At 47.4% G+C, this 27,287-nt stretch overlaps 1 protein-coding gene across 50 annotated transcripts in view; it reads left to right on the forward strand.

Annotated features, from left to right (window-relative positions):
- The window catches only part of CELF2 (CUGBP Elav-like family member 2), a 547,342-nt gene that overhangs the window by 422,408 nt on the left and 97,647 nt on the right, over nucleotides 1-27,287 (forward strand). For all 50 annotated transcript variants that reach the window (XM_083461288.1, XM_083461309.1, XM_083461275.1 and 47 more), the window contains one exon: nucleotides 17,381-17,429. In XM_083461288.1, the coding sequence (XP_083317414.1) occupies nucleotides 17,381-17,429 (49 nt within the window). The remainder of the gene's footprint in view (nucleotides 1-17,380; nucleotides 17,430-27,287) is intronic.

Here is a 27,287-nt window from a genome sequence, read left to right on the forward strand (position 1 = left end):
AGCTGAGTGAAAGGCCTTAACATTCCCACTGGGTGTTTTAGCTGAGTGCAACCCAAATGCACCTTTTATTATGGTTTAAGAATAAGTTTGGTTGTCGCCGAGGATGGACCAGAGCTCAGCAGGAGGGCAAACGCTTTTAATACAGAAGGTCCCAGGTTCAATCCTCAAATCTGCAATTTAGGGTAGATGAGTCACCTTTCTGGACCACAATGGGTGAGCATTGGGGGCGTCACACACTACACTGGGACCAGTAATGAGCAAGGCATGGGCTCATACACACAACCACGTAGGGAGGGTTGGATTAACATGGAGAGGAAGGTCAATGCCTGAGGTCATTCAGAGTAGCAGGTACTCCAAGCTACAGTGGTACCTTGATTTGCAACTGTTTTGGATTACAACCATTTTGGATTACAACCACGTCAAACCCGGAAGTGCGTATCCCTTTTTTTTGGATTACAACCCATTTCTTTTGAATTACAACCCTTTTTTGGGGGGGGAGGCACCATTGGTGAAAGCGCACCTTGGGTTACAACCTGTTTTGGTTTGCAACCGGACCTCCGGAACGGATTGTGGGTGTAAACCAAGATAAAGGTAAAGGGACCCCTGACCATTAGGTCCAGTCATGACCGACTCTGGGGTTGCGGCGCTCATCTCGCTTTATTGGCCAAGGGAGCCGGCATACAGCTTCCAGGTCATGTGGCCAGCATGACTAAACCGCTTCTGGCAAACCAGAGCAGCGCACGGAAACGCTGTTTACCTTCCCGCCGGAGCGGTACCTATTTATCTACTTGCACTTTGACGTGCTTTCGAACTGCTAGGTTGGCAGGAGCAGGGACTGAGCAACAGGAGCTCACTCCATCGCAGGGATTCAAACCGCCAACCTTCTGATCAGCAAGTCCTAGGCTCTGTGGTTTAACCCACAGTGCCACCCGCGTCCCGTAAACCAAGGTACCACTGTACAAATGTTATGACTCAGCACCCAGGCAGCTTCATGTGGCACAATAGCACAGTGGATCTGTCTGTTAACCAGAAGGTTGGTGGTTTGAGCAACCCCCCCCCCCATGGATGACTGTGGACAGGATTCCTGCATTGCGTGGGGATTGGACTAGATGACCCCCGGCGTCCCTTCCAATTCTGTGGTTTTAGATCTTCATATCCTCAATGCCATTCAAGAATGAAAAGGGAAAAGGAGAGGAAACTAGGTTGCATTGAGCTAGAATTCAACACTGAGTGAGTTATTAATCTGCCCCTCACAACTCATTCTCCCATTGGACCTCTGTGAAGTTTTCATCTCGGCCAAACTGACAACTACCCCTTCCAACAGAATCTGGACTGTGCACCTTTTGTAGCTGGGTGCTTTGTTCCACGTGTTGTCACAGAATGCTCTGTGCCGGCTCAGCGATCAGTGTCAGATCCTTCTGTCACTGCCACAAGCACAATGCAACACAGAGTTTATAAACTCCTTTGATTTCATATCCTCCAACATTTCTCCAATGAAAATAGGGACGTCCCATTCCACAATGATAATTTTGCTATTTAAAACCCACACATCTCACTCTGGGCAGCTTCCAATATGTATAAAAACATAATAAAACATTGAACTTTTTTTTAAAAAAACTTCCCTATACAGGATCACCATCAGACAGGTCAGGGGTCGGATAACTCCATACCCTCCAACATTTCTCCAGTGAAAATGGGGACATCCTAAGGAAAAGCGGGACATTCTGAGAAACTGGGACGGCTTCTCTAAATCAGGGATGTCCCTGGAAAATAAGGACACTTGGAGGGTCTGTGATTTAAAGGTGTAACACTTCTGTTAATTATCCAAATGGAATGGGCGTAGGCCTCAGCAACTTGAAATTCTCCATAGTTCACAGCCTCGACTTCACACTTGAAACATTTCAGAGGATGTGACAAATTGGGCTGTTGTTTTTTTCTTATTACAGGCTAAGCTTGATTATGCTCCTTAAATATCTTTGATGCCTTTTGCTATTATATAGAAAGAACAGATAAATTGCAATTTTATAACTGGGGCAGAAAACCTACAATGTTGTTGTTAGCATGGCACCTTATTCACAATGAATGAACTAAGTCACTCAGTGGTCCAAGGTGACCTTGATTGTGAGGAGAGTGCATGAAGCAGAAAAAATCTATTGAAAAGATGAAGAAATGTCAAACAAACAAAAAAGCACTACAAGATAATCTAGCTAGAGAGTTCTTGATTTGGAAAAGGCATAGGCCAAGGACAAACAGACCAGAACTCAGTTCCTGTCTTACGTATGAGTTATTCTATGGCCTTGAGGTATAATGACACCATTCCTATTTTTAAGAAAAATAAAATGTATATAAAGTGTATTTATTGGGTGAGTGTATATTGCATGCCCACCAACATTTCTCTGATGAAAATTGGGAGAGCCCATTTCATAAAGATAATTTTACTATTTACACCCCACACATCTTTTTGGTTTGCCCCAGTCGAAGCAGCTTCCAACATATATAAAAACATAAGTAAAGTAAAGGTAAAGGGACCCCTGACAGTTAAGTCCAGTTGTGACCGACTCTGGGGTTGCAGCGCTCATCTCGCTTTATTGGCCAAGGGAGCCGGCATACAGCTTCCGGGTCATGTGGCCAGCATGAGTAAGCCGCTTCTGGCAAACCAGAGCAGCGCACAGAAACGCCGTTTACCTTCCCACTGGAGCGGTACCTATTTATCTACTTGCACTTTGACGTGCTTTCGAACTGCTAGGTTGGCAGGAGCAGGGACAGAGCAACGGGAGCTCACCCCGTCGTGGGGATTTGAACCACCGACCTTCTGATCAGCAAGTAAGCTCTGTGGTTTAACCCACAGCGCCACCCGCGTCCCATTAAACATTAAAAAAGACTTCCCTGTACAGGATTGCCTTCAGACGGCTCGGGGATTGGATGAATTCATACCCTCCAAAATTTCTCCAATGAAAATAGGGACATCCTAAGGAAAAGCAGAACATTCCAGGATCAAATTAGAAACTGGGATGGCTTCTCTAAATCAGGGATGTCCCTGGAAAATAGGGACACTTGGAGGGTTTGATATTGGTGGGAAAGAGATCAAGTTTGGGAGTTACACAGAGCTACTTGATCATGCAGAGCAAAATGTTTTGTTTAAAAAGCTTAGTTTGACCGGCTTTTGGACAGAGGCAGCAAGGCTCTTCTTAATTCACAGGGCACTAGTAGAAAATTGGGTAACGCTAGATTTCTTAAGTTATTTATTTTTAAAGAGTTTTAAATACAGTGGTACCTCGGGTTAAGTACTTAATTCGTTCCGGAGGTCCATTCTTAACCTGAAACTGTTCTTAACCTGAAGCACCACTTTAGCTAATGGGGCCTCCTGCTGCTGCTGCGCCACCAGAGCACGATTTCTGTTCTCATCCTGAAGCAAAGTTCTTAACGTGAAGCACTATTTCTGGGTTAGTGGAGTGTGTAACCTGAAGTGTATGTAACCTGAGGTACCACTGTAATGTGTTGTCAGCTTCTTAGGGCTTTAGAAGCAGACTGGGATATAGATCAGATGAAAGATATGCCAGCTTTCCCACAGCACACTTGCAGCCATGCTTCAAACACACACAATGTTTGCATCCTGGCCCCCAAAATAAGGAGAGAAGGCAGTAGGGTGGAAGGTGTCCCAAGTATATACAACATAATCAACAGTGGTACCTGGTATCCATTCAAAGTGTTGGTGCTGCCCTTTAAAGGCCTAAACAGCTTTAATCCTGTATACCTGAAGAAGTGTCCCCATCCTCATCGTATAGCCCAAACACCGAAGTCCAGCTTTGAAGGCCTTCTGGCGGTTCCCTCACTGCAAGAAGGGAACCAGGCAGGGGGTCTTCTAGGTAGTGGCACCCACCCTGTGGAACGCCCTCCCATCAGATGTCAAGCAGATAAGTGACTATATGACTTTTAAGAAGACATCTGAAGGCAGCCCTGTATCAGGAAGTTTTTAATGTTGTCTCATTAAAAACATTAAAAACCTGGCTGAGGGCAGGTTTAGATTGGTGAGGCAGTTCCCCATTAACTATGATGGACGACCCTGTTCACTATAATGGACCATGAAGCTATTTCTGGCCACGGCACACCAGAAAACCACAAAAGAAGTGCCAAAACAGCCCGTGGAATATATTGTCAAAAGTTGTTGCCGCAGCAGATGACATGACCCGGTTTCTTCTGGGCTTAACTCACTTGCATTTACCTCCCCTGTTTTTTTTTAAAAGGGTTTGAATTTTGCATGGATAATATGAAGTCGCCTAGGGGCAATATCTCCAGTGTGACTGTCGAATCCGAGTGAATATCTATTTTAGGATTAAATGAATTTTTGTAAAGGCTCATTTGTTTGAAGAAGTGATACTTAATCATGGGTGTTTACACATGAATGTGAAGTGGGGGAATTTTCCATCACAGTATCAACCCCCCCACACTCCTTTCCATACCTCTGTTGTACCTGACCTCCCTTGTGCCCCAGAGCCAAAAACTGTTTGGGTAGGAAGCAAAGAGAAGATTAAATGCCTCAAATGTGTTTGCTTAATAGAGCAGTGTAAATCATTAAATGAGGTTGTCATTTCTCAAAGTCAGGGCGTTTATTAGAAAAGAAAGAATGGCTGTTTCACTTGTAGAGAAAGCAGAAGTATTGGGTGGCAATAAGCAAGTGTGGCAGAGGGGCCTTCCAAAGGACTGGATTACTTAGCATTCATCCTGATTTGTTTGAGTTGATTTCACAGAATCATAAAATCATAGCATTGGAGGGTCATCTAGTCTCAAGTGCAATGGGTCAGTTCATCTGCAATGGGTCAGTTCATCTACCTGTTAACTCCCTGCAATGCAGGAATCTCAGCTAAAGCATCCATGACAAATGGCCACCCAACCTCTGCTTAAAAACTTCCAGGAAGTAGAGCCCACCACCTTCTGAGGGAGTCCATCCTACTGTCAAACAGCTCCTACTGTCAGAAAGTTATTCCTGATGTTCAGTTGGAATCTGTTTGTTGTTTAGTCGTGTCTGACTCTTCGTGACCCCATGGACCAGAGCACGCCAGGCACTCCTGTCTTCCACTGCCTCCCGCAGTTTGGTCAGACTCATGTTGGTAGCTTTGAGAACACTGTCCAACCATCTCGTCCTCTGTCGTCCCCTTCTCCTTGTGCCCTCTATCTTTCCCAACATCAGGGTCTTTTCCAGGGAGTCTTCTCTTCTCATGAGGTGGCCAAAGTATTGGAGCCTCAGCTTCACGATCTGTCCTTCCAGTGAGCACTCAGGGCTGATTTCCTTCAGAATGGAGAGGTTTGATCTTCTTACAGTCCATGGGACTCTCAAGAGTCTCCTCCAGTGCCATAATTCAAAAGCATCAATTCTTCGGCGATCAGCCTTCTTTATGGTCCAGCTTTCGCTTCCATACATCACTACTGGGAAAACCATAGCTTTTACTATACGGACCTTTGTTGGCAAGGTGATGTCTCTACTTTTGGAATATACTTCCTTGTAATTTGAACCCTACCCTCTAGAACAGCCTGTCTCAACCTGTGGGTCCCCAGATGTTGCTGAACTACAACTCCCATCACCCCTAGCTAGCAAGGCCAGAGCTCAGGGATGATGGGAGTTGTAGTCCAACAACATCTGGGGACCCACAGGTTGAGAACCGCTGCTCTAGGACAAAAGAAAACAAGCTTGCTCCATCATCCATGTGACAGCCCTTTCGACAGTTGAAGATGGCTATCATATCTCCTCTCGGTCTCCTCTTTCGCAGGCTAAACATGCCCAGCTCCCTCAACTGCCCCTCATCAGGTTTGGTTTCCATCTTGGTTGCCCAAGATTTGATTTATTATATTTCTATGCTGCTTTTCATTCAAATGAATCCCAGAGCAGCTTAGAAACAATAACATGAACATGAACGAATATAATACAAAGTCACAAGTACAGCATAAATCATATTGAATAATTAACAAACCGTCAGTGAAACAACTGCAATCTATAAAGCACTGTTAACAAAGCAGTAGCTAGAAAAAAATAAGCTAAACATCACAATTACAGCAGAAGTCATTATAGGAATTCACAAAGTGCTACAGCATTCATGATCTATAAAACGATATTAACAACATTAACAAAATAGCAGCCGAAAAATAAGCTAAGCGCTGCTGAATTCATACACATAATCTCCCCTTCTATTCAGTTTATGAAAAGACATATACACATCATGCCCGTGGCAGCGAATTCCTTCTGGAGGCTCCTTGGGCTGGAGGTGAACTTGAGCTCCCCCGATGGCAAACAGAGTCTTTTACTCCTCAGTTCTTCCTCTGGAAACAGCTCTCTTATGATGGCTCCCAGGGCTGGAGGGTGGGGCAAGGCAGTTGGGGAAAGTTACAGGGAAGCAGGCAGAGGGCCTTCTCGGTGGTGGCGCCTGCCCTGTGGAACGCCCTCCCACCAGATGTCAAAGAGAACAACAACTACCAGACTTTTAGAAGACATCTGAAGGCAGCCCTGTTTAGGGAAGCTTTTGATGTTTGATGCATTACTGTATTTTAATATTTTGTTGGAAGCCGCCCAGAGTGGCTGGGGAAGCCCAGCCAGATGGGCGGGGTATAAATAAATTATTATTATTATTATTATTATTATTATTATTATGCAAAGAGGTAAGATGACACTGTATTGAGCGCATGTTATCCCACCCTATCCAGTGCACTTGCCCATCACTTTCCTTATGGAAAAACCCTATCTTTTGGGAAGTGGGTTTTTGGGCAAGCCAGTTGTAGTTGCCCAACCTGAATTTGCTGATGTGTGGCTGAGTCCTGCTGGCTCCTGCTCATGGTCAGGATGAGACCGAAAGTTCATTCATGTGCTTAAAGAAATGTTGTTAAAAAGCAGCCCACAAAAGCAAAGTGGCCGGCATTTGGTACAGCTGATTTCGAATCACAACACTTCTGTGCAAGAGAAGCTGCCATGGTTGCCTGTTGCTTAACCAGGGCCCATGGGGTCAATTACCTGGTCTGCTGAGAAGCAGTGGTGTGTTCAGACACCCGTTCCCTATACCAAGTGGTGATGCAGGTCACCGTGTTTACCGTCAGTTGTGAACCTGGAGCCCTCTGGCAGGCAAAAGGCCTGATCAAGATTTAGCAGACTCTCGCTTGCTGTTAACGTTCTCCACAGCTTGTTACCTAATGAGCAGAAGACAGTTGCAAAAACTCCCCGCTGATCTCTTCCCAGTGAAAATAGGCCTGAGGTGTTGGACATTGACAACCCTAAATGAGATACCATTCTGGCATATGTCGGATTGTAAGGCAGTCTTTAGAGATCCACCTCTCAGCTGGGATAGGTGGATGTCCTCTGCCTGGTGACATGATGTTAAAGGTACAGTAGAGAGGTACGCGGACTGTATCGCTCAGGCCGACTGGATGGTGCAGTGTTGCACTTCAGGGGCTTCCTCCCAGCTCTTTCCTTCTGTGATTTGCAAAAGACTGAAGATTATCCTCAGAACTACTGGTATGTTTAAACCATGGGCTGGCAAACTAAGGCCCACAGGCCGGATCAGGCCCAATTGCCTTTTGGATCTGGCCCACAGACGGTCTGGGAATCGCTGTGTGGATCGCCAACACGCACGTTCTTTCCTTCTCCCTCACACGGTGGCGGCAGCGGCGGCGCCTCCTCCCTCCCTCCCTCCCTCCTGGTTTCTCCCCGCCCTGCCTAGAGGAGGAAGGGGGCTGGGCTTTGTAAATTCCATAGCAGGCCAAGCCAGTTGAACCAGCTCAACTTGAGCAGGTGGAAACTGATCTCTCCACCCGCACCCCCCGCTGTATGTCACCTGAACCCTGCTGTACAGTTATCCACGGTCCTATGCTATGGCTATGCGTCATACCCTCCAACATCTTGAGCCTCCAAACTGAGAATTCCCCCCCCCCATGCTCCCACGCAAGTCGTGTGACCTGCGCAAGATCACGGAGCCTAAAAACTGTGCTTTTATCAGGGCTGTGCTTGCATGGTGCCCCAAACCACATCTTTCGGGACATCGTGCCTGATCGCAGCCCCCCCAAAAAATCGCGTTTTAGAAAGGAAGCATTTTTTTCAGGTCGAGATTTTTGTGAGAAATCGCATGAGATCGTGGCACTCAAAATGGCCATTGTGCACTCGCATGAGAAAATAGGGTGCCCCGGATTTTTTCTGGGACCCTTGCGGGGTATGCTATAATCACAGTAATGCTGAAATGCAGCAGAGAGCAGGCCTCTTGCAGTGACCCACCTAGTATAGTTCATGTAACTTTACGTTTTCCTTTGTTTCAAGTGGGAAATCTGGGTTCTAGACCCTATAGTGTAGGAAGCATGCATGAAATTGCTTGAGGAAATTGCAGAAGCCCCACAAGCGGTGCCGAATAAGAGTTTCAGTCACCAGGGATTGATTTCCCTGCACGATTCTAGAACAGTAAAATTATAGAAATTGTAGAAGCTTTTCTAATTCATGTAAACTTCTTATGTAAATTCTTGCTTACAGAATTTAGATTCCTTGCTGCAGAATTTCAACAACATGCAACTTTTTAGGGCATTGTGTTCTAGGTATTTGGTCTTCCAAATTATGAAATCTTTCCAAAGGTGCCCTGTGAACACTGATGGGTCAATTCTGGGCCTGACCCCATTTCGAATGCTGCAGACTGGCATTAGATCTAATACAGTGGTACCTCGGGTTACATACGCTTCAGGTTACATACGCTTCAGGTTACAGACTCCACTAACCCAGAAATAGTGCCTCAGGTACGGAACTTTGCTTCAGGATGAGAACAGAAATCACGCGGTGGCGGTGCGGCGGCAGCAGGAGGCCCCCATTAGCTAAAGTGGTGCTTCAGGTTAAGAACAGTTTCAGGTTAAGAACGGACCTCCAGAACGAATTAAGTACTTAACCCGAGGTACCACTGTATGTACTTGGTGGTGGTTGTTTTTTTAAAAAAGGAAAGTTCTTTTAAAAAGCATAACAAGATGGTTAATGAGATAGTGGGGATGTTTATCAAACGAGAAATATAGACGAGCAACCGATGATGTTTACCAGAAAATGTGCGCTTGAATTGGATAGGAGCTTTATTTGAAAGAGCAGCATTGCGATGCTGCCGATGTGGGGTTTTCGCTGTCGGGTTTTTGTTGTTGTTGTTGTTTTTGGTTTCGTTTTTTTAGTCAGCCGAATTAATGTTCAATTTAATTCAAATTAGAACCAAATGGAAATACAGAGTGCAGCAAATGGCAGACTTGGAACGTTTCCAAACGCATTGCATTTCAGCAGTTTTTTCAGCTCATTCTCTCCCCCCCCCCCCTTTAAATCTAAAAGAAGCACCTTGTTCAATTGTGCTGTAAGCTTGTTCTGGCTAGAAAATAATGATGCTTTTCTCTATTGTGGCAGCGGGCTGGTACTTAATAATCTCCAAACACTGAGCCACCCACCTGGCAGAGCGGATGATGCTAAGCAAACCGTAGCATTTTGAGTTCGGTGTCCATAGCAAAGCAGTTTGTGATCCTTTCTCCTCTGAATACTAGTGGCTGGGAATCTCAAGCTAGGGGAAGAGGGCTTGGTTCTCAAACTTAATCTGTTCTGGAAGTCCGTTCCAAAACCAAAGCATTCCAAAACCAAGTTGCGCTTTCCCATAGAAAGTAATGCAAAATGTGTTAATCCGTTCCAGACTTTTAAAAACAACCCCTAAAGCAGCAATGTAACCTGAATTTTACTATCTAACGAGGCCATAGATACATAGAATGGATTTTACTCTCTAACGAAACCATTGATCCATAAGATGAAAGCAATAAACAAAGTTACACCATCAATCAATCAATCAATCAATCAGTAGCTGAACTGGGTTCCACACAGTCACAAAAAACAAAAAAGAGTCGCAAAAAGAAAAACGCAAAATAAATAGCAAAAACACTAGGGTTAGGGTCAGGGTTACCTCCATATGTTTTGGGACTACAATTCCCATCATCCCTGCCCACTGGTCGTGTTAGCTAAGGATCATGGGAGTTGTAGTCCCAAAACATATGAAGGGTGGAGTTTGCCTATGCCTGCTCTAAACAGCCTCGGCCCAGTATACCTGAAGGAGTGTCTCCACCCCCATTGTTCTGCCCAGACACTGAGGTCCAGCTTCAAGGGCCTTCTGGCGGTTCCCTCACTGCAAGAAGCCAAGTTACAGGGAACCAGGCAGTGGGCCTTCTCGGTAGTGGCACCCGCCCTGTGGAACACCCTCCCTTCAGATGTCAAAGAGATAAACAGCTATCTGACGTTTACAAGACACCTGAAGGCAGGGAAGTTTTTAATGATGGATGTTTTAATATATTTTTAATCTCTTGTTGGAAGCCGCCCAGAGTAGATGGGAAAACCCAGCCCAATTAGCAGAGTATACGTAATATGTTGTTGTTGTTGTTGTTGTTGTTGTTGTTGTTGTTGTTGTTGTTGTTGTTGTTGTTTCCCAAAGCTTGCTTTTTTAAAAAAAAGTGGGGTGGGGGACAAGAGGCAAAAATTAGTCCTCACCGCTGCACCTTGTGGAAACACAGAATATACTCAAACCTAATGGCTTTGATCAATGCCAGTCTGCAGACTTCTGTGTGCGGTGTTGGTTTTGCATACCGAAGACTGAATATCTCAGATGCCAAGTTACAGATGGGGCTGCAGAATGTTATTTGACAGCTGATTAGAGCAATCTGATGGAAATGATGACTTAATCACTAGAACAGACGCCAAATTCCCAGACAGAATTCCACCAGGTTAATCTAATTTTCGTGTTGTTAGATTTTTTCTTTGTGTGTTTGTGCCTGAAATAAACTACTCACCCATCTTGCTTTCTGTCATATGAACAAACACATGATACTGCTATATGAACTTCATACATAGGCAAAGCTGTTGAGTGCTTTTCAGCTTCAAAGCCAGGTTCGGCAACTTACAGCCCATAGGTTCAATCCATCCCCTGAATGCCTTTCCCCAGGCCCACTCAGCCACATGCTGCCACCATGTGGTGACTTAGACACAAATAAATCTTCTACTTAGGAAGCAGAAAAAGAAGCATCTTAGAAGTTTAGAACATAATCTGATAGGGCCTTGCTTCATCTATTTAACCCTCCAGAGGCTCAGCTCAGGGCAGTAAGAAAATAGAGCTTTTTCCTGTGACTATTCCTTCTTTTGGAATTCCATGCTGAGCATTACTAGTGTCAACCAAACAAAAATGGAAATGCAACTATTACCAAAAAATGCAACTGTTACAACAACTACAAATCACGGAATGGATAATGACCGCAACCAGTGCAATCAGATTAAAGAGATCTACATCAAAGCCAACCACAATTGTTCCTTATCTAAAAGAAGCCAGTTAGCACATAAAACAAAGGGCCAGGTGTTCAAATTTCTACAAATCTTTACAGTCCACGTAACATTAGCATCAATGGATGCAGGTGGCGCTGTGGTCTAAACCACTGAGCCTCTTGGGCTTGCCCATCAGAAGGCTGGTGGTTTGAATGCGCACAATGGGGTCAGCTCCCGTTGCTCTGTCCCAGCTCCTGCCTACCTAGCAGTTTGAAAGCACACCAGTGCAAGTAGATAAATAGGTACCGCTGTGGCGGGAAGGTAAACATTCTTTCCATGCTCTCTGGATTCTGTCATCGTGTTCCGTTGCACCAGAAGTGGTTTAGTCCTGCTGGCCACATGACCCAGAAAGCTGTCTGTGGACAAACGCTGGCTCCCTCGGCCTGAAAGTGAGATGAGCGCCACAACCCCATAGTCGCCTTTGACTGGACTTAACCATCCAGGGCTCCTTTACCTTTACCTTAGCATCAATATATTCCTTCTGCCGCAAGGTGGAACTGTTGCAAATTTGGCGATGTAGCATATTTCGCTTAATAACTCACTTCAGATACACCAACTCAACGAGAGAAGGCAACTAGCAAGTTAATTTCTTCCTGGGTTCCTCGTTAATATCACCATACAGGACATGGTGACAAAAAATATTACATGTTCTCTCCCTCCTGGTCGATCGTTCAGGAGCTTCAAAAGCTTTCTCTAGCCTGAACATCACAGCGACTGATACCAAAAGGCATTAGCACACTTAGGAATCCTGCAGAGTATTTGCGGTTCGCCTAACAGAACTCAGTAGCACAGCATTTTGGCTAATCTACTTTATTTACATATAATACACTTGGCGCATTCTGCCTTAGCTCCTTCCTCTTTCTCATCAGACAGCAAAGAGAAAGAAACAATAGTCCTACATTCCGGAACACAGTAGTACAAAACATCCTGTCTCTGTCACTTCCCACACTCTGGAATGAAAAGATACACAGTCATGTGATAGACAACAATCTCATGACTGCAAGCGCGGAGCAAGAATCCTAACAGCAGCTTCCATCAGTCCCAGCCGGTGTACATAAAAGCCCGGAACCATTGTAATCTACAATACCCAGAGGGTGCCACATTTGCTTCCGCTTCTCTAGTAGGCTATTTATTCCAGAAAGTACATTTAGGGGTTATTCTCACAGGGTCTGTGCTGCCTGCAAGGGAAGCACTCTTGGAGAATTCATCGGCAAGCTTAGGTCAGGTGGGATGACACACACACACACACACACCCCTCCCTGTTTTCAGCACGCCAGTGTCACATATTGCAAAAACCACTTACCTGGAGAGATAACCATAAGTGTATTGCTTTATGGTGTAGAACTACAATAACTGCTTTTTTGATAAGGCATGATATCTCGGTGACATGCTTCAGGTTGGAGGTATCTAATCTGAAGTCAGTTATATATCATCTGTAATCACTTTTTCTCTTTCTTTCTTTTTTGAAAGCAGAGAACTATTTTATTATTTTATAGCCTGCAGTAAGACAGGAAGGATATAAAATGCTTGGCTTATTTCCCCATTGCTCAGCGTGGAGCAGAAGCAAAGCTAAAGGCTTCCCCCTCCTTGCGCTCTGTCCCGTTAATTTTCTTATTCATTGCACACCTTTCTTGGATTCCTCTGACCCACCTCTTCTCTCCGCCTGCCCGCCCCCTTCCTTTGCGCTCTTAAATATTTTATTGGCAGAGCGCTCAGAATATGTACTGTCATGGTTGCAGTCTCTGGAGGTCAGCTGCGGGTTTAATAATAAGATGTGAACCAGTGACTCTGTAAAAACCCACTTTGGGTTCTCAGTGGTGCATGTTTTATTGAATCCAATGTTAAAGGCAGTTAACTTATCAATTGGTGATTGCAAAGGTTAAGGGAGCTTGTAACATGAATCCTCTTATGTAAAGGAAAAGAGGGGCAATTTAGGTGTTGCACTGTGGGGGGGCGGGGGAGCCATAAAGAAACTCCCTTCAGCGTGCCATGTGCTGCCTCATGCGCAGGCAGCACTTCTGCACTCATGTATACTGTGGTGCAGGCAGCGGCCATGTCAGTGCCCCTGTGCAGCTCACCTGTGGTGCATTGCTGTAGCGCCTAGGAGGAACCATGTTTAAGCCACACCAAGTGCTTTGGAGGAAAATCAGACCTGACAGTCCATGAGCCTTATTGAAGATGGGGGGGGGCAAATTTTAGGACACATTATTTCTATAATTCACTGATTTGAAGCATTTTTTCCTTGCTTTTCAGCTCCCAGGCTGGCTTACAAAGATTGATAATAAGACAGTCCTTGCCCTCAGGCATACAATTTAAAGAAACAACACAAAAAGGAAAAAATGGACTGGCAGGGAGGAGGGGTGGAGATCAAACTATGGAACTTGATAGAATTGACTAAAATGGCCATCTTTCCCCAAGATGGTTTCTTTTCCTTTGCTGATGCCACAAATGACAGCCTGGACACCATATTGCTCCCTCCACTGTGTCCCATAACTAGTGCCGTTCCAGGGCATTATGATAAGAAAATGGCAACTGACACAAAATGGTGGAGAATACCTGGAGGAAATTCTGTAAAGCAACCTCCTTTTTCTCAGTGGGCAAGAAAAAAGGAAACTCTCTGACATTTTCTGAGGAAGAAAAGACATCTTTGAGAAATGTTGACTCAGTTCATCAGCCCATTTAGATTTACCTACAACTATAAGTGCATCCAAACATAGGTTCAAGGCCAAGCTAAAGTTAGATTTCTCCATATTGTTGGCTGGATTGTCTTTTGCAAATTGGCCTTTGGGGTTCCAAGAATATTTGAGGAGTTTATCAATAAATAGGAGGGGCAGAACATTGGCCGGGTAGCCACTTTTTAGAGAACACACCCTGGTTCATGCACTTAGCCAGTAGAAACAGTAAGCTATGCCTGCCTCAGTTTGGTCAACTCCAGCAAGATCCCATCTCATCTTTTAAATTTACAAAATGACAACCACTTTCTTGTTTTCAAAGTGTAAACCTCTACATTCTTAATCACATTTGTTGCAATTATCCACATTTGTTGTTATCCTCACAGATCTCTTCTTGTCTAAGTTGTCAAGTTCATTTCTCTGTTTATCATAATCATCTTTCATTTGTTCCTTGTCAGTTTCTGTAAATTATCATTTTGGTATTGGAAATGACCTGCCATTCCTCATCAGGGTGATGATTGCAATTGGTGCTAACTATCAAACATAGCTGTCAACTTTTCCCCTTTTCTTGTGAGGAATCCTATTCAGAATAAGGGAATTTCCCTTAAGAAAAGGGAAACGTTGACAGCTATGCTATCAAAACACCAGCAAACTTTGTTAAATGCTAACTTCATTCAAACGTGTTGGTTGTGGCCAACAATACACTGGGCATCTGGGTGCCTGGAACGCCCATTTGAATCCAGTGAGGAGCCTATCACAAGCCAACATCCCTCTCAGCAGCGGAGCATATGCCCGTGCTGCCCAGGGCGGGCGCACTCCCAAGGGGGGGGGCGGAGGGTGCCCTCCCAGGTGTGGGATAGCCACTCGTGTGCAGCCAGGGTGGAGCAAGCTGCCGATGGCGGACATTCAACGCACCGTCCGCCTGCAGCTCTGAAACTTCCCCCAGCTGTCAAAACAAAGGGGGAAGGGGGGAATGCCACCAGCAAAGCAGCACAGCTCCTCCCTCCCCCCGACAGCTCGGAGTAGGCTTTGGCAGGCAGCGCGCCAAATGTCACCCCCTCCCCAGTGAAAACACCCGGGGTAGACCACCCACACCGCACTGTTGGGATATTTCGTTCCACCTTAAGGAACAGGCATGACTGTTGTGTGTCACATGTCTGTTTACACTCCAGCACAGCTTGCTGGGAACTTCCGTTTGTGTATAGCTTTTGCTTATGCTGTCTTGCTTTTGGACACGAAGGGGATCGGACATGTTTCCTTTTGTCCTGATGTATGCTGAATAAACTGCTTGTAAATATGCTCACACAACCATCTCCTGCCACTTCTGTTGAGTAGCGTTTACTCTGCTGAGTAGCATACCCCAGCATCTGAAGCTCGGGTCACAGATGCTGCACCAAAGACTGGAGATCGCCCGGCACACCGGCCGGTGGGCTGGAGCCAGCTGGGGGCCTGCAAATTGCCCCCGTTTCCTTGGTTGCATGCAACACGCACCCCCTCCTCTGCCCCTGATCCCTCTCCCAGTCACGCCCTAATTCATGTTCCTCAATCTAAAAGAAAGAAACAAACAAAAAGGAGTAAAGAAGGAAAAAGTACCAGCTCCATAAATCCTTCCAGGCACAGGTTGACACCCAAGCAAGTCCTTCTCTGAGTAGGACCATTGCTGGGAGCTGCAAGTGAGGAGAGTGCTGTTGCACTCTGGTCCATTTTGTGAGCTTCCTGCTTGAGCATCCTGTTTGGTGTAGTGGTTAAGAGCGGTAGTCTTGTAATCTGGGAAACCGGGTTCGTGTCTCCGCTCCTCCACATGCAGCTGCTGGGTGACCTTGGGCCAGTCACACTTCTCTGAAGTCTCTCAGCCTCACTCACCTCACAGAGTGTTTGTTGTGGGGGAGGAAGGGAAAGGAGAATGTTAGCCGCTTTGAGACTCCTTAGGGTAGTGATAAAGCGGGATATCAAATCCAAACTCTTCTTCTTCTTCTTCTTCTTCTCCACCATGAGCATGGGATGCTGGACTGTTATGTTCTTACCGGCTATCATCCCTTAAGAATGGCTTCCATATCAGAACTTGGAGAACCTCTTCTATTATAATTGCTTCATTCCTTTTTGTGTGTGTTCTTTGAGTTGTCAGATTGACCGAATAATTTCTACTGCCAGCTCCAGGTTTTAGGTGGCCGCCCTCCTCGCATGAACATCACTTCTCCTTTCTGTTGCTCTTTCTTTGAACCCAACCTGCACTGCTGCTCAGAGAAGGGGGGAAGAGAGCTGGTGTTGTTACTGCTGCTGCTGCTGCTGCTCCCTGATCCTGATGCTTTTCCCGGGCTTAGAAGGGAGAAGTGGGCACGCAGCAACACCGAGGAGGTAGAAGAGGAGCAGGGCAAGGAGGCTGCAGAAGATGGCACAGGGTCCTCTGTTGGGTGCAGGCCTCAGCAAGTGCACTGCACTGCTGACCCCAGGCAACAGCTGTGTATTTATTTCAAGTGTGAGCTTAGCCCCCCAAAAGCAAAAGACTTCTTGAAATATGGCAACCCTAACTTTACTTCCCTTTAGAAGAGAAAATATGGTGGTGTTTGTTCTAAAATTAGGGTGGTTGTTCTTTGCTCTTAAAAATGTATAGGACAGCTTGGATTATAAAATGAAGATAATATGACTGTACATTTTCCTTCCTTACAAAATGGGCCTATTTTGGGACTGCTCCAAAACATATGAACCAAAGTAGTCAATGGATCATTGAATGGGCGATAAAACAATGAATCACAATGCCGCTTAGGTACATACCGAAATCTGTTCAGAACCACTCAATCTGCATTCCTAACATGCCAATTTGCCTGTGCAAATAAGGCCGGTATTGACCCTCAGTGGGTAATAATAACAATAATCAGAGTATTGAAACCCGATCTGTTAGGATGAGTCTTGTGGGATGATAATTTGAGCTTTTTAAAAGCTTGCTAGCTGTTAAACCAATCTGTTAATGTTTCCTTTTAGCAGAAAAACCGACGGTGCTTGGAACTGATGCCTTTTGGATTGCTAGCCTGTTAAATAATATACTGTGGATTGAATCTCTGTCCTATCTAGCTAAATAATGTTTATGCTGACAGGCACGAGCTGATTAGAATATCACACAGGCTTCTTTCCTAGCCGTTCTACCCAGTATGTTTAGGCGATGCCATGGTTTGGATCGAGGACTGTCTGACACGGTCGAGATGTGTTCTGCCAGTGAGCTACAACTGCTCCCTACAAAGTATTGATCGTGCCTCCCACGTAACTCCCCCCAATGGCTACAACACGTCCAAAGCAAATGAAAAATTAAGCATGTTTGACTTGTGGCACTCCAACCCGCTTTACTTTCTTTTTTCTTTTTGTTGTCTGTTGTTTCCAGATGCATCATCCCATTCAGATGAAACCGGCAGATAGTGAAAAATCCAACGGTAGGTGGTCAACCTGTTTCATACTTAAATGTTGCCCTGTCTTCTTCTTCTTCTTCTTCTTCTTCTTCTTCTTCTTCTTCTTCTCCTTCTCCTTCTCCTCCTCCTCCTCCTCCTCCTCCTCCTCCTCCTCCTCCTCCTCCTCCTTGGGGGTTGAGAAGAACAGGCTGTGTTGTTTGTTAAACTATGGGATTTACTTCCACAAGTGGTAGTGATGCTCTCCAACTTGAATGGCTTTCATAGAGGGTTAAACAAGTTCATGGAGCACAAGGTTGTCAATGGCTACTAGCTATGATGGCTGCCTTTGGCCTCTTCTGGCAGTCACAAGTGGGGAGAACACTGTTGGGCTAGGGCCCTGCTTGCAACCTTCCCATAGGCATCTGGTTGGTCAATGTGAGAAGAGGATGTTGGACTAGATGGAACTTTGGCCCGATCCAGGAGGACTCTTATTACATTCTTGTTATGTTCTCATTACACGCTTGGTGGCCCCATTCATGACACTGTATCAGGCCTAGAGAAAACACAGGCCTCTCTTGAACTCCCATTTGCCTCCACAAAGAAGAAGGAAAGATTCAAAGGACGGAATCGCTGGGATGACCCATATGCTATGGCAATATGAGTGTTGATGCAATTGTCCTCTAGTCAATCACTTCCCTGAGAAAATTTCTCCGTCTCCTTTTGACCATTTCCCATCAAATAATGAGACACTGCATTTGGGAATCGGCAAGAGGTGGAGTTTTGTAAAAATTCTCATGGATAGAATGTGGGGTTTATGTTGTTGCTGTTGTTACCTGGTCAAAGGGTGTTTGTGAGTGTCTTTCCTTTCATTCTACAAATCATCCCTCCAGTGGGTCTGCGTTCGGTAGCTTTCCTGGATGCCCACATTTATGGGAAAGCCTAGCTAAGGAGATCAGAAGGCTTTGATATAGTGTGGGGTGGGCAGGCTGCAGACCCCTGGGAAATTATTGTACACCTGATCACAAACACTTCATAAACACTTGGCCACCTCATAAATAAGGTTAAGTTCAAAGTATGCTAATATTAAAATATAAAATGATTTCTCAAGTATCCTGAAACTTGGAGAAACTATTGGGTGGCTGCCCCCCAAAAATATTTTAAGGAGGGGGCTGAAGGGACCAGGGCCCCATAGAGTTGGTGCCTGTGGGTGATATGTAATATTTTTAAAAAACTGGGGGTGGGTAACGCTCTCCAAGTGGCTCTTCCTATGAGCAAAGAATTCAGAATTCATAGGCTTTCTAAACTCCAGTACTGGCTACTTGATGTTGTTGTTTAGTCGTTTAGTCATGTCCGACTCTTCGTGACCCCATGGACCAGAGCACGCCGGCACTCCTGTCTTCCACTGCCTCCCGCAGTTTGGTCAGACTCATGCTGGTAGCTTCGAGAACACTGTCCAACCATCTCGTCCTCTGTTGTCCCCTTCTCCTTGTGCCCTCCATCTTTCCCAACATCAGGGTCTTTTCCAGGGAGTCTTCTCTTCTCATAAGGTGGCCAAAGTATTGGAGCCTCAGCTTCAGGATCTGTCCTTCCAGTGAGCACTCAGAGATGCTCTTATCCTCTTGCAAAGAACGTGTGGACATTCCAGCACAGTTGTGCTGCTAAAATACTTGCTCTTGGCACAGGAGGTGAGAGCTGGACCATAAAGAAGGCAGATTGCCAAAGAATGGATGCTTTTGAATTATAGTGCTGGAGGAGACTCTTGAGAGTCCCATGGAAATCAGCCCTGAGTGCTCACTGGAAGGACAGATCCTGAAGCTGATACTCCAATACTTTGGACGAGATGGCTGGATACTGTTCTCGAAGCTACCAGCATGAGTTTGACCAAACTGCAGGAGGCAGTGGAAGACAGAAGTGCCTGGCGTGCTCTGGTCCATGGAGTCACGAAGAGTCGGACGCGACTAAACAACAACAACAAGGTTGGAAGGCAGGGAGACCAACAGTAGATGGCGCCAGAGCCAGTGTCAGGCAGAGCCACACCCTGGCTGACTGTAAGAACTGAGGTTGGTGAGGCAATGCCAGATTTTTTTTCCTCAGAGACCAGCCTCCACTGTTCAGATTCACCTTGCCTTGGCTTTCCTCCCTCCAGGTTGCACAAGGCAGGACAGAAATCAGGTCAAAGGCAGCCCTATTGATTGGGAGGGATCTCTGTGACATGCAAAACATGCAGCGAGCTTAAATGAGTCTGAATTGTGCCAAGCAGGCCTCTGCAAGGAGCAGCACGGCCGCCGTGGCATGTTTGGTTTTTAATCTAGCCTTGCTTGGCCCCTTGATTCCTATAATTTGCTAAGAGGCATGTCAAAGAAATCTCCTGCCTTCTTAGATTGCAAGAACTTTGCTTTTCCCTCATGGCAGAAATAATCATAGCCGCTTCCTTCCAGCAGGCAACTTTGCTCTTCATTAATTAGTAATCAGGGCAGAAGCCATGCACTTAGAGATTTAAATACCTGCAAATGTAAATGATGACTGGGCCCTAAATCTCTCTGCAGAGTTAAGAAAGGAGTTCTTTCTTTTTTTCTTTCTCTTTTTTGGGGGAGGAGGGGGGTTAATTATGGTGCTTCCCATTTTCTCATTTCTCCATGGATCCTGTGAAGTTCAGAAGAATATTAAGTCTTTGTGCTGTCCGTTTTGACAGCACCAAAAATGCAAAAATGTTTGGTTTTTTTAACCGTATTGTGGCTAGCATGTTTGCAACGCTGGCTCGCTGACCCGTCCAAGATTGTTAATTGTCTGACTTGTTTTTATTGTTGTTGGCATTGGTGAAATATTGCCAAGTATTTCGTAAAGTTGCTCCAGGTGTAACTCCAGCTGTGGGCAGGGGGAATGATCTTGGGGGCGGGCTTCCTCCAGGCATGCCAGCCACCAATTAAGCTAGCCCCACCCCTCAAACACACATTTGTGCTATCTGAAAGTGAAGCTTGATATGATGAGTCCTAGCCCATGGTCCAGATCACCCTATACCAGTGTTTCCCAACCTTTTTTGGGCAAAGGCACACTTGTTTCATGAAAAAAAATCTCGAGGCACACCACCATTACAGCCCCGTGACGTCAGCGCGCAGCGTCACGCCGGGAGGGACATGAATTGCTAGCAAATTACATAATCACCTCCTTGAGGGCTGGCTCATCTTCTCCGAAGGCAGAACCCCATTAATTAACAGCACAGACTCACACCATAGCCAAGACGAGGGGGGAAAACCTCAGTCATGCACAGTCATGCACATGTGGGGGCTAAATGAGGACGAAGACCGGGCAGAGAGCAGGGTTCAAATCACCCCACCTGGCCAGGACAATCCCTGGGTGCTCCCTTGGGCCACTCGCCTGACCCACCTCGCAGGGCTGTTGTTGCGAGGATAACACGGGGAGAACAACGCGCGCCCCCGGGAGCTCCTTGGAGGAGAAAGCGGGCGATGAATGCAATGCACGAAATATATGAGAGGCGACCAGGTTTTGCAGGTGAGGGGCCCCCGCCAGCCTCCGCTTCCAACACCCGGCGCAACGACGCCGAAGTTTCCCCCCTGGGCTCGGCTCGGGGAGCAGCGCTGCTCCCCCCCGGCTCCCCTTCGCCCTCCCGGCTCTCTCTGCCGCCCACTGGGGACCCCCCTCACCTGCCAAGTCCGGAAGCCGGTGGAAGTTGCATGCATGCATGCAGGGCGCCGCGTTGCCATTGCATTGCACTGCACTCCATGCAACGCCTGCACACATGCATTGCCTTGCACGCCCGCCAAGGGGTCTCCCCGCGGTCCAATGCGTCCCCTCCGGCGCGGATGCAGCATTGCAAAAATAAAAAACCCCCGACGCAGCCCTACCTGGGGGGCAGCCTCCGCCTCCGCCGCTCCGCCTCCGCGGGGATCCCCGGGCTCCATCCTGCCGCCCGATCTCCGCGGGGGCGCAGGCAGGCTGCGCGGGGTCTGCGCGGAAGAGCCCCTGCCCGCCCGGCCGCCACCGCTGTGCTCATTCCATGGCCGGGAGAAGAGCGCTTCAAACAAAACGCCCGGCCCGCCAGGCCACGCTGGGAAACGTAGTTCGCGCACCCCGCGCGGGCGCGGAGCCCAAGGGTGAGGGGACTACGGATCCCGGCAGCCCCCGTGCCGGGGACGGAGGGGGAGAGGCCAGGTGCAGGGATGGAGGGACGGGTGGGCGAGCGAGTGAGTGAGTGGCAGCCGCCAAGCCTTGGCTGAGAGCCAGGAAGGGCCTCCCCGGAGGAGGAGGAGGAGGAGGAGGGAGGCGCAGAGTGGGAGGGAGGGAGGGAACCCCAGGGGTCATCTAGTGACGGCGCCCCAATCAAAAATTTGACTTAAAAAAAAATATCTTTCGAATTTTTTAATTTTTCCCGCGGCACACCAGGCAACATCTCGCGGCACACTAGTGTGCCGCGGAACAGTGGTTGGGAAACACTGCCCTATACAACGAGCTTCTTCGTAGGCAACGGAATTTCCTTATCATCTCTTTGACACTCCATAAATTATGCACTTGAGTTTCCCACATTGAGGGAAATCGCCTCCAGAAAAGATTTGGGGCAGGTGCAACGGGAGGAGAAGGGATGGAAGCCAGCAGACTGCCTCCAATAGTAGAAGTAAGACACAGCCATCACAGCTGGTAACTGTTGATTGTTGTTGTTTAGTTGTTTAGTTGTGTCCGACTCTTCGTGACCCCATGGACCAGAGCACGCCAGGCACTTCTATCTTCCACTGCCTCCCGCAGTTTGGTCAAACTCATGTTGGTAACTTCAAGAACACTGTCCAACCATCTCGTCCTCTGCCGTCCCCTTCTCCTTGTGCCCTCAATCTTTCCCAACATCAGGGTCTTTTCCAGGGAATCTTCTCTTCTCATGAGGTGGCCAAAGTACTGGAGCCTCAGCTTCACGATCTGTCCTTCCAGTGAGCACTCAGGGCTGATTTCCTTCAGAATGGAGAGGTTTGATCTTCTTGTAGTCCATGGGACTCTCAAGAGTCTCCTCCAGCACCATAATTCAAAAGCATCCATTCTTCGCCACTTAATGGATCCAATTGGCTTCCAGAGAGTGGTAGGGGATGCATTATCCCAAGTTGATGGCCTTTCAGCTGATTCCCTGGTGGCACGCTGAAATGCGGAGTTAACCAGGGCTATTGACTGTCTGGCTCCGAAGCGCCCTCTCCAACTGCATGGAGCCCAGACAGCCCCGTGGTTTTCCCCAGAGCTGAGGGTGATGAAACAATCGTTGAGACGGCTAGAGCGCCGGTGGCGGAAAACTCATTCTGAATCAGACCGGACACGGGCTAGAGCTCAACGTCGAGCCTACCAAGTGCCAATGGCGACGGCGAAGAGGGCCTTCTTCGCCGCCTCCATTGCATCTGCAGAAAACAGCAGCAGGAGACTTTTTCAGGTGGTTCGCAATCTGTCAGAACCACCTGTACCACCAGGGCCTGGTATGGACCCCAAGATCTCCTGCAATGCTTTTGCAAAGTTTTTTGCAGATAAAATCGCTCAGATTCAGAAGGAGGTAGATTCCACCGTGGGAGCAGGGCCAGGGCGGGAGAGTGCTAGAGTTCTGTCTGGTCCTGTTACATGGGATCAATTCCAATCTGTTACCTCCGAGGATGTGGACAGGCTGCTTGGACAAGTGAAACCGACCACCTGTCTCTTTGATCCTTGCCCATCCTGGCTGATAAAAGCGAGCCGGGAAGGGCTGGGCGATGGGCTCTGCGGGGTGGTGAATGCTTCCCTCTGTGAGGGAGCCTTCCCAGACCTGCTGAAAGAGGCGGTCATTAAACCGCTTCTTAAAAAAACATCTTTATACCCGGCCAATTTGGCCAACTATCGCCCAGTCTCAAATCTGCCATTCTTGGGCAAGGTGATTGAGCGGGTGGTTGCTGAACAACTCCAAGCACGCCTGGAGGAAATGGACCATTTGGATCCCTTCCAATCGGAATTCAGGCCTCACCATGGGACTGAAACTGCCTTGGTCGCGCTGGTTGATGATCTCCGGCGGGCTAGGGACAAAGGTGAGAGCTGTTTCCTAGTTCTGCTGGATCTCTCAGCGGCCTTTGACACCATCGACCATAACATCCTTCTGGACTGTCTAGAGGGGCTGGGAGCTGGGGGCACTGTCATACAGTGGTTCCGCTCCTTCCTCCTGGGCCATGTCCAGAAAGTGGGGGGGGGATGAGTGTTCAGACCCCTGGGCTCTCACTTGTGGGGTGCCTCGGGGTTCTGTCCTCTCCCCCATGCTTTTTAATATCTATATGAAGCCGCTGGGAGAGATCATCAGGGGGTTTGGACTGGGTGTTCATCAGTATGCAGATGACACCCAGCTCTACCTCTCCTTTAAATCAGAACCAGTGAAGGCGGTGAAGGTCCTGTGTGAGTGCCTGGAGGCGGTTGGAGGATGGATGGCGGCTAACAGATTGAGGTTGAATCCTGACAAGACAGAAGTACTGTTTTTGGGGGACAGGGAGCGGGTTGGTGTGGGGGTTTCCCTGGTCTTGAATGGGGTAACGGTGCCCCTGAAGGACCAGGTGCACAGCCTGGGAGTCATTTTGGACTCAGCGCTGTCCATGGAGGCGCAGGTTAACTCTGTGTCCAGGGCAGCTGTCTACCAGCTCCACCTGGTACGCAGGCTAAGACCCTACCTGCCCGCGAACTGTCTCACCAGAGTGGTGCATGCTCTAGTTATCTCACGCTTGGACTACTGCAATGCGCTCTACGTGGTGCTACCTTTGAAGGTGACCCGGAAACTGTAATTAATCCAGAATGCGGCAGCTAGACTGGTGACTGGGAGTGGCCGCCGGGACCACATAACACCAGTTCTGAGAGATCTGCATTAGCTCCCAATACGTTTCTGAGCACGATTCAAAGTGTTGGTGCTGACCTTTAAAGCCCTAAAAGGCCTCGGTCCTGTATACCTGAAGGAGCGCCTCCACCGCCATCGTTCAGCCCGGACACTGAGATCCAGTGCCGAGGGCCTTCTGGCGGTTCCCTCATTGCGAGAAGTGAGGCTACAGGGAACCAGACAGAGGGCCTTCTCGGTAGTGGCGCCCGCCCTGTGGAACGCCCTCCCATCAGATGTCAAAGAGAGAAATAATTACCTGACATTCAGAAGACATCTTAAGGCAGCCCTGTTCAGGGAAGTTTTTAATATGTAACGCTGTACTGTTTTTAACACTGATTGGGAGCCGCCCAGAGTGGCTGGGGAAACTCAGCCAGATGGGCGGGGTATAAATAATAAATTATTATTATTATTATATTATTATTCGGCAATCAGCCTTCTTTTTGGTCCAGCTCTCACTTCCATACATCACTACAGGGAAAACCATAGCTTGTTGGCAAGGTGATGTCTCTGTTAATAGTCTTTCCTAAACAGCCTCAGGCCTGTATACCTGAAGGAGCGTTTTCCCCCGCCCCCCAATTGTTCAACCTGGGCGTTGAGATCCATCTCCCAGGGCCTTCTGGCAGCTCCCTCACTGTGAGAAGTGAAGTTATGGGGAAGCAGGCTGAGGGCCTTCTTGGTAGTGGCGCCCGCCCTGTGGAACGCCCTCCCCTCAGATGTCAAGGGGATGAGTAACTATAGAACCTTTGGAAGACATCTGAAGGCAGCTCTGTATAGGGAAGCCTTTTGCTGTTTCATTTTGTTTCTGTATTTGTTGGACGCGGGTGGCACTGTGGTATAAACCACTGAGCCTCTTGGGCTTGCCGATCGGAAGGTTGGCGGTTCAAATTCCCATGACAGGTTGAGCTCCCATTGCTCTGTCCCCAGCTCCTGCCAACCTAGCAGTTCGAAAGCACCGCAGTGCAAGTAGATAGATAGGTACCGCTGCAGCGGGAAGGTAAATGGTGTTTCTGTGTGTTCTGGTTTCCGTCACGGTGTTCCGTTGCCCCAGAAGCAATTTAGTCATGCTGGCCACATGACCCGGAAAGCTGTCTGTGGACAAATGCCAGCTCCCTCGGCCTGAAAGCGAGATGAGCATCGCAACCCCATAGTCGCCTTTGACTGGATTTAACCGTCCAGGGGTCCTTTTATGTTTTTATATTTGTTGGAAGCTGCCCTGAGTTGCTGGGGCAACCCAGTCAGAGGGGCGGGATATAAAGATGATGATGATTTTTATTATTATTACTACTAGTAGTAGTAGTATTACTATTCCACATGTGCAAAAGCCTGAAATTGTAGCTGCAGAAGGCAGGACTGTCTTGCATCCTCCTTCCTTGTGTTCTCAGGATGTACTCCCAATTTGGGAATGAGGAACAGAATTTGGCCGGCACGCTTTATTCTGAGCTCCCCCACCCCCAGTGGCCCTCCTGGCAGGTGGGCAGAGCTGTCCATCACTTGATGTCACCATGAAAACCAGATGACCCCAAAGAACATGTTTCTCCGCTGGTGCAGCTCAAGACATGCTTGCATTCAAGCTGGGGGGTCAAAGGAAGAATCGGTCTGGCCTAAACAGATCTTGAAATCTATTTGTAAACATGGGTGCTGATGTATAAGCCGCTTTTACTCATATGGAAAGAGTTAACAGCTTTTCTATAAATCAAAGGGTTGTTGTTGTTTTTTTTGTGTGTGTTTTTTAATAATATATTCTGAGCGGGTGGACGAGGGGGAGGAAGAAAGGGAGAAATTTTAAATCTCTGTTTGTAAGCCTGCAAAAACCCCAAGCGTGCAATCTGTCCGTGTCACACCTGGATCTAAATCTGCCTGAATTAATTAGCAACTTCTTTCCCCTACGTGTTAGTGCTAACATATGGCATTTAATTACTACTTTCAATTCAGCACTTTGTTCCTTTTAGAATTTTGAAATCTTTTCTTCTGTGAAGTCGGAACATGGCGGGGTCCTACCAGTCTCCGCTTCTCGTCGCAGCAAACTTTTAGCGAGGGCGGGCTTTTGTCTGTTGAGGAACAGAGACTTGAAACTGGTGTTGACGTGCTGCTAGCGGTTTGACTTCACCAGTGGAGGTGCGGTATACATTGTCTCTCAAGGCGGACGGGTGCCCACCAGCTCGGAGAAAGGCACCAGGACTCTTATTGTGATGCATTTAAATTGGCACTGAGCAGGTTACACAACGCCGACCCTACCATGAGGCAGAGTGAGGCGGCTGCCTTGGGTGGCAAATGATGGAAGACAGAGCTTTGTGTGAGCTACTCAGATGTAGTAGAAGACACTGTCCCATCACCAGTGCTTAAGGAAGGTTCAGTTGCTGCCAATCTGGTTAGTTTTTGTACATGAAATGTGAAGGGGTAGCCATCTTGATGTTTGCCTCAGGCAGCAAAATGGCTTGAGCTGGCCCTGCTGGTAAGTGATTCAGTAGCATGGTTTTGACCAAGGAGCAGGCATTCTTCTTCTTCTTCTTCTTCTTATTATTATTATTATTATTATTATTATTTTCATATACAACCCTTCATCCAAAGAGCTCAGGGAGGTTCATGAGATGAAAATGCAGGATAAAAGGAATATATAGTTAAAAAACAAAGCTATACCCTGCCTCCCACAAAAGGCCGTAGTATATTAATCAGCCTAAGGTCTGGTTTAAGAGGAACATTTTCACCTGGCACCTAAAGGTGTATAATGAAGGCGCCAGGCAAACCTCCCTGGGGAGAGCATCCCACAAATGGGGAGCCACTACAGAGAAGGCCCCGTTCTCGTGTTGCCACCCTCCAGACAACATGTGGAGCAGGCATACGAAGATGGGCTTTAGATGATGAACGCAAAGCCTGGGTTTGTTTATATGGTATTCATATCTACTCAAAATGACAAGGAGGCAGATTCATGGAGGATAAGGCTGTAGGTTCAGGCCTGGTAGTGATGGCTGCAGATCGCCTCCAGTCTTGGGGACAGCACACCTCTGAATATTAGTTGCTGGGCAAGCTTCTGGCTGGCC

Source organism: Podarcis liolepis (assembly GCF_965112155.1).
Source record: "Podarcis liolepis genome assembly, chromosome: 10".
Lineage (NCBI taxonomy): Eukaryota > Metazoa > Chordata > Lepidosauria > Squamata > Lacertidae > Podarcis > Podarcis liolepis.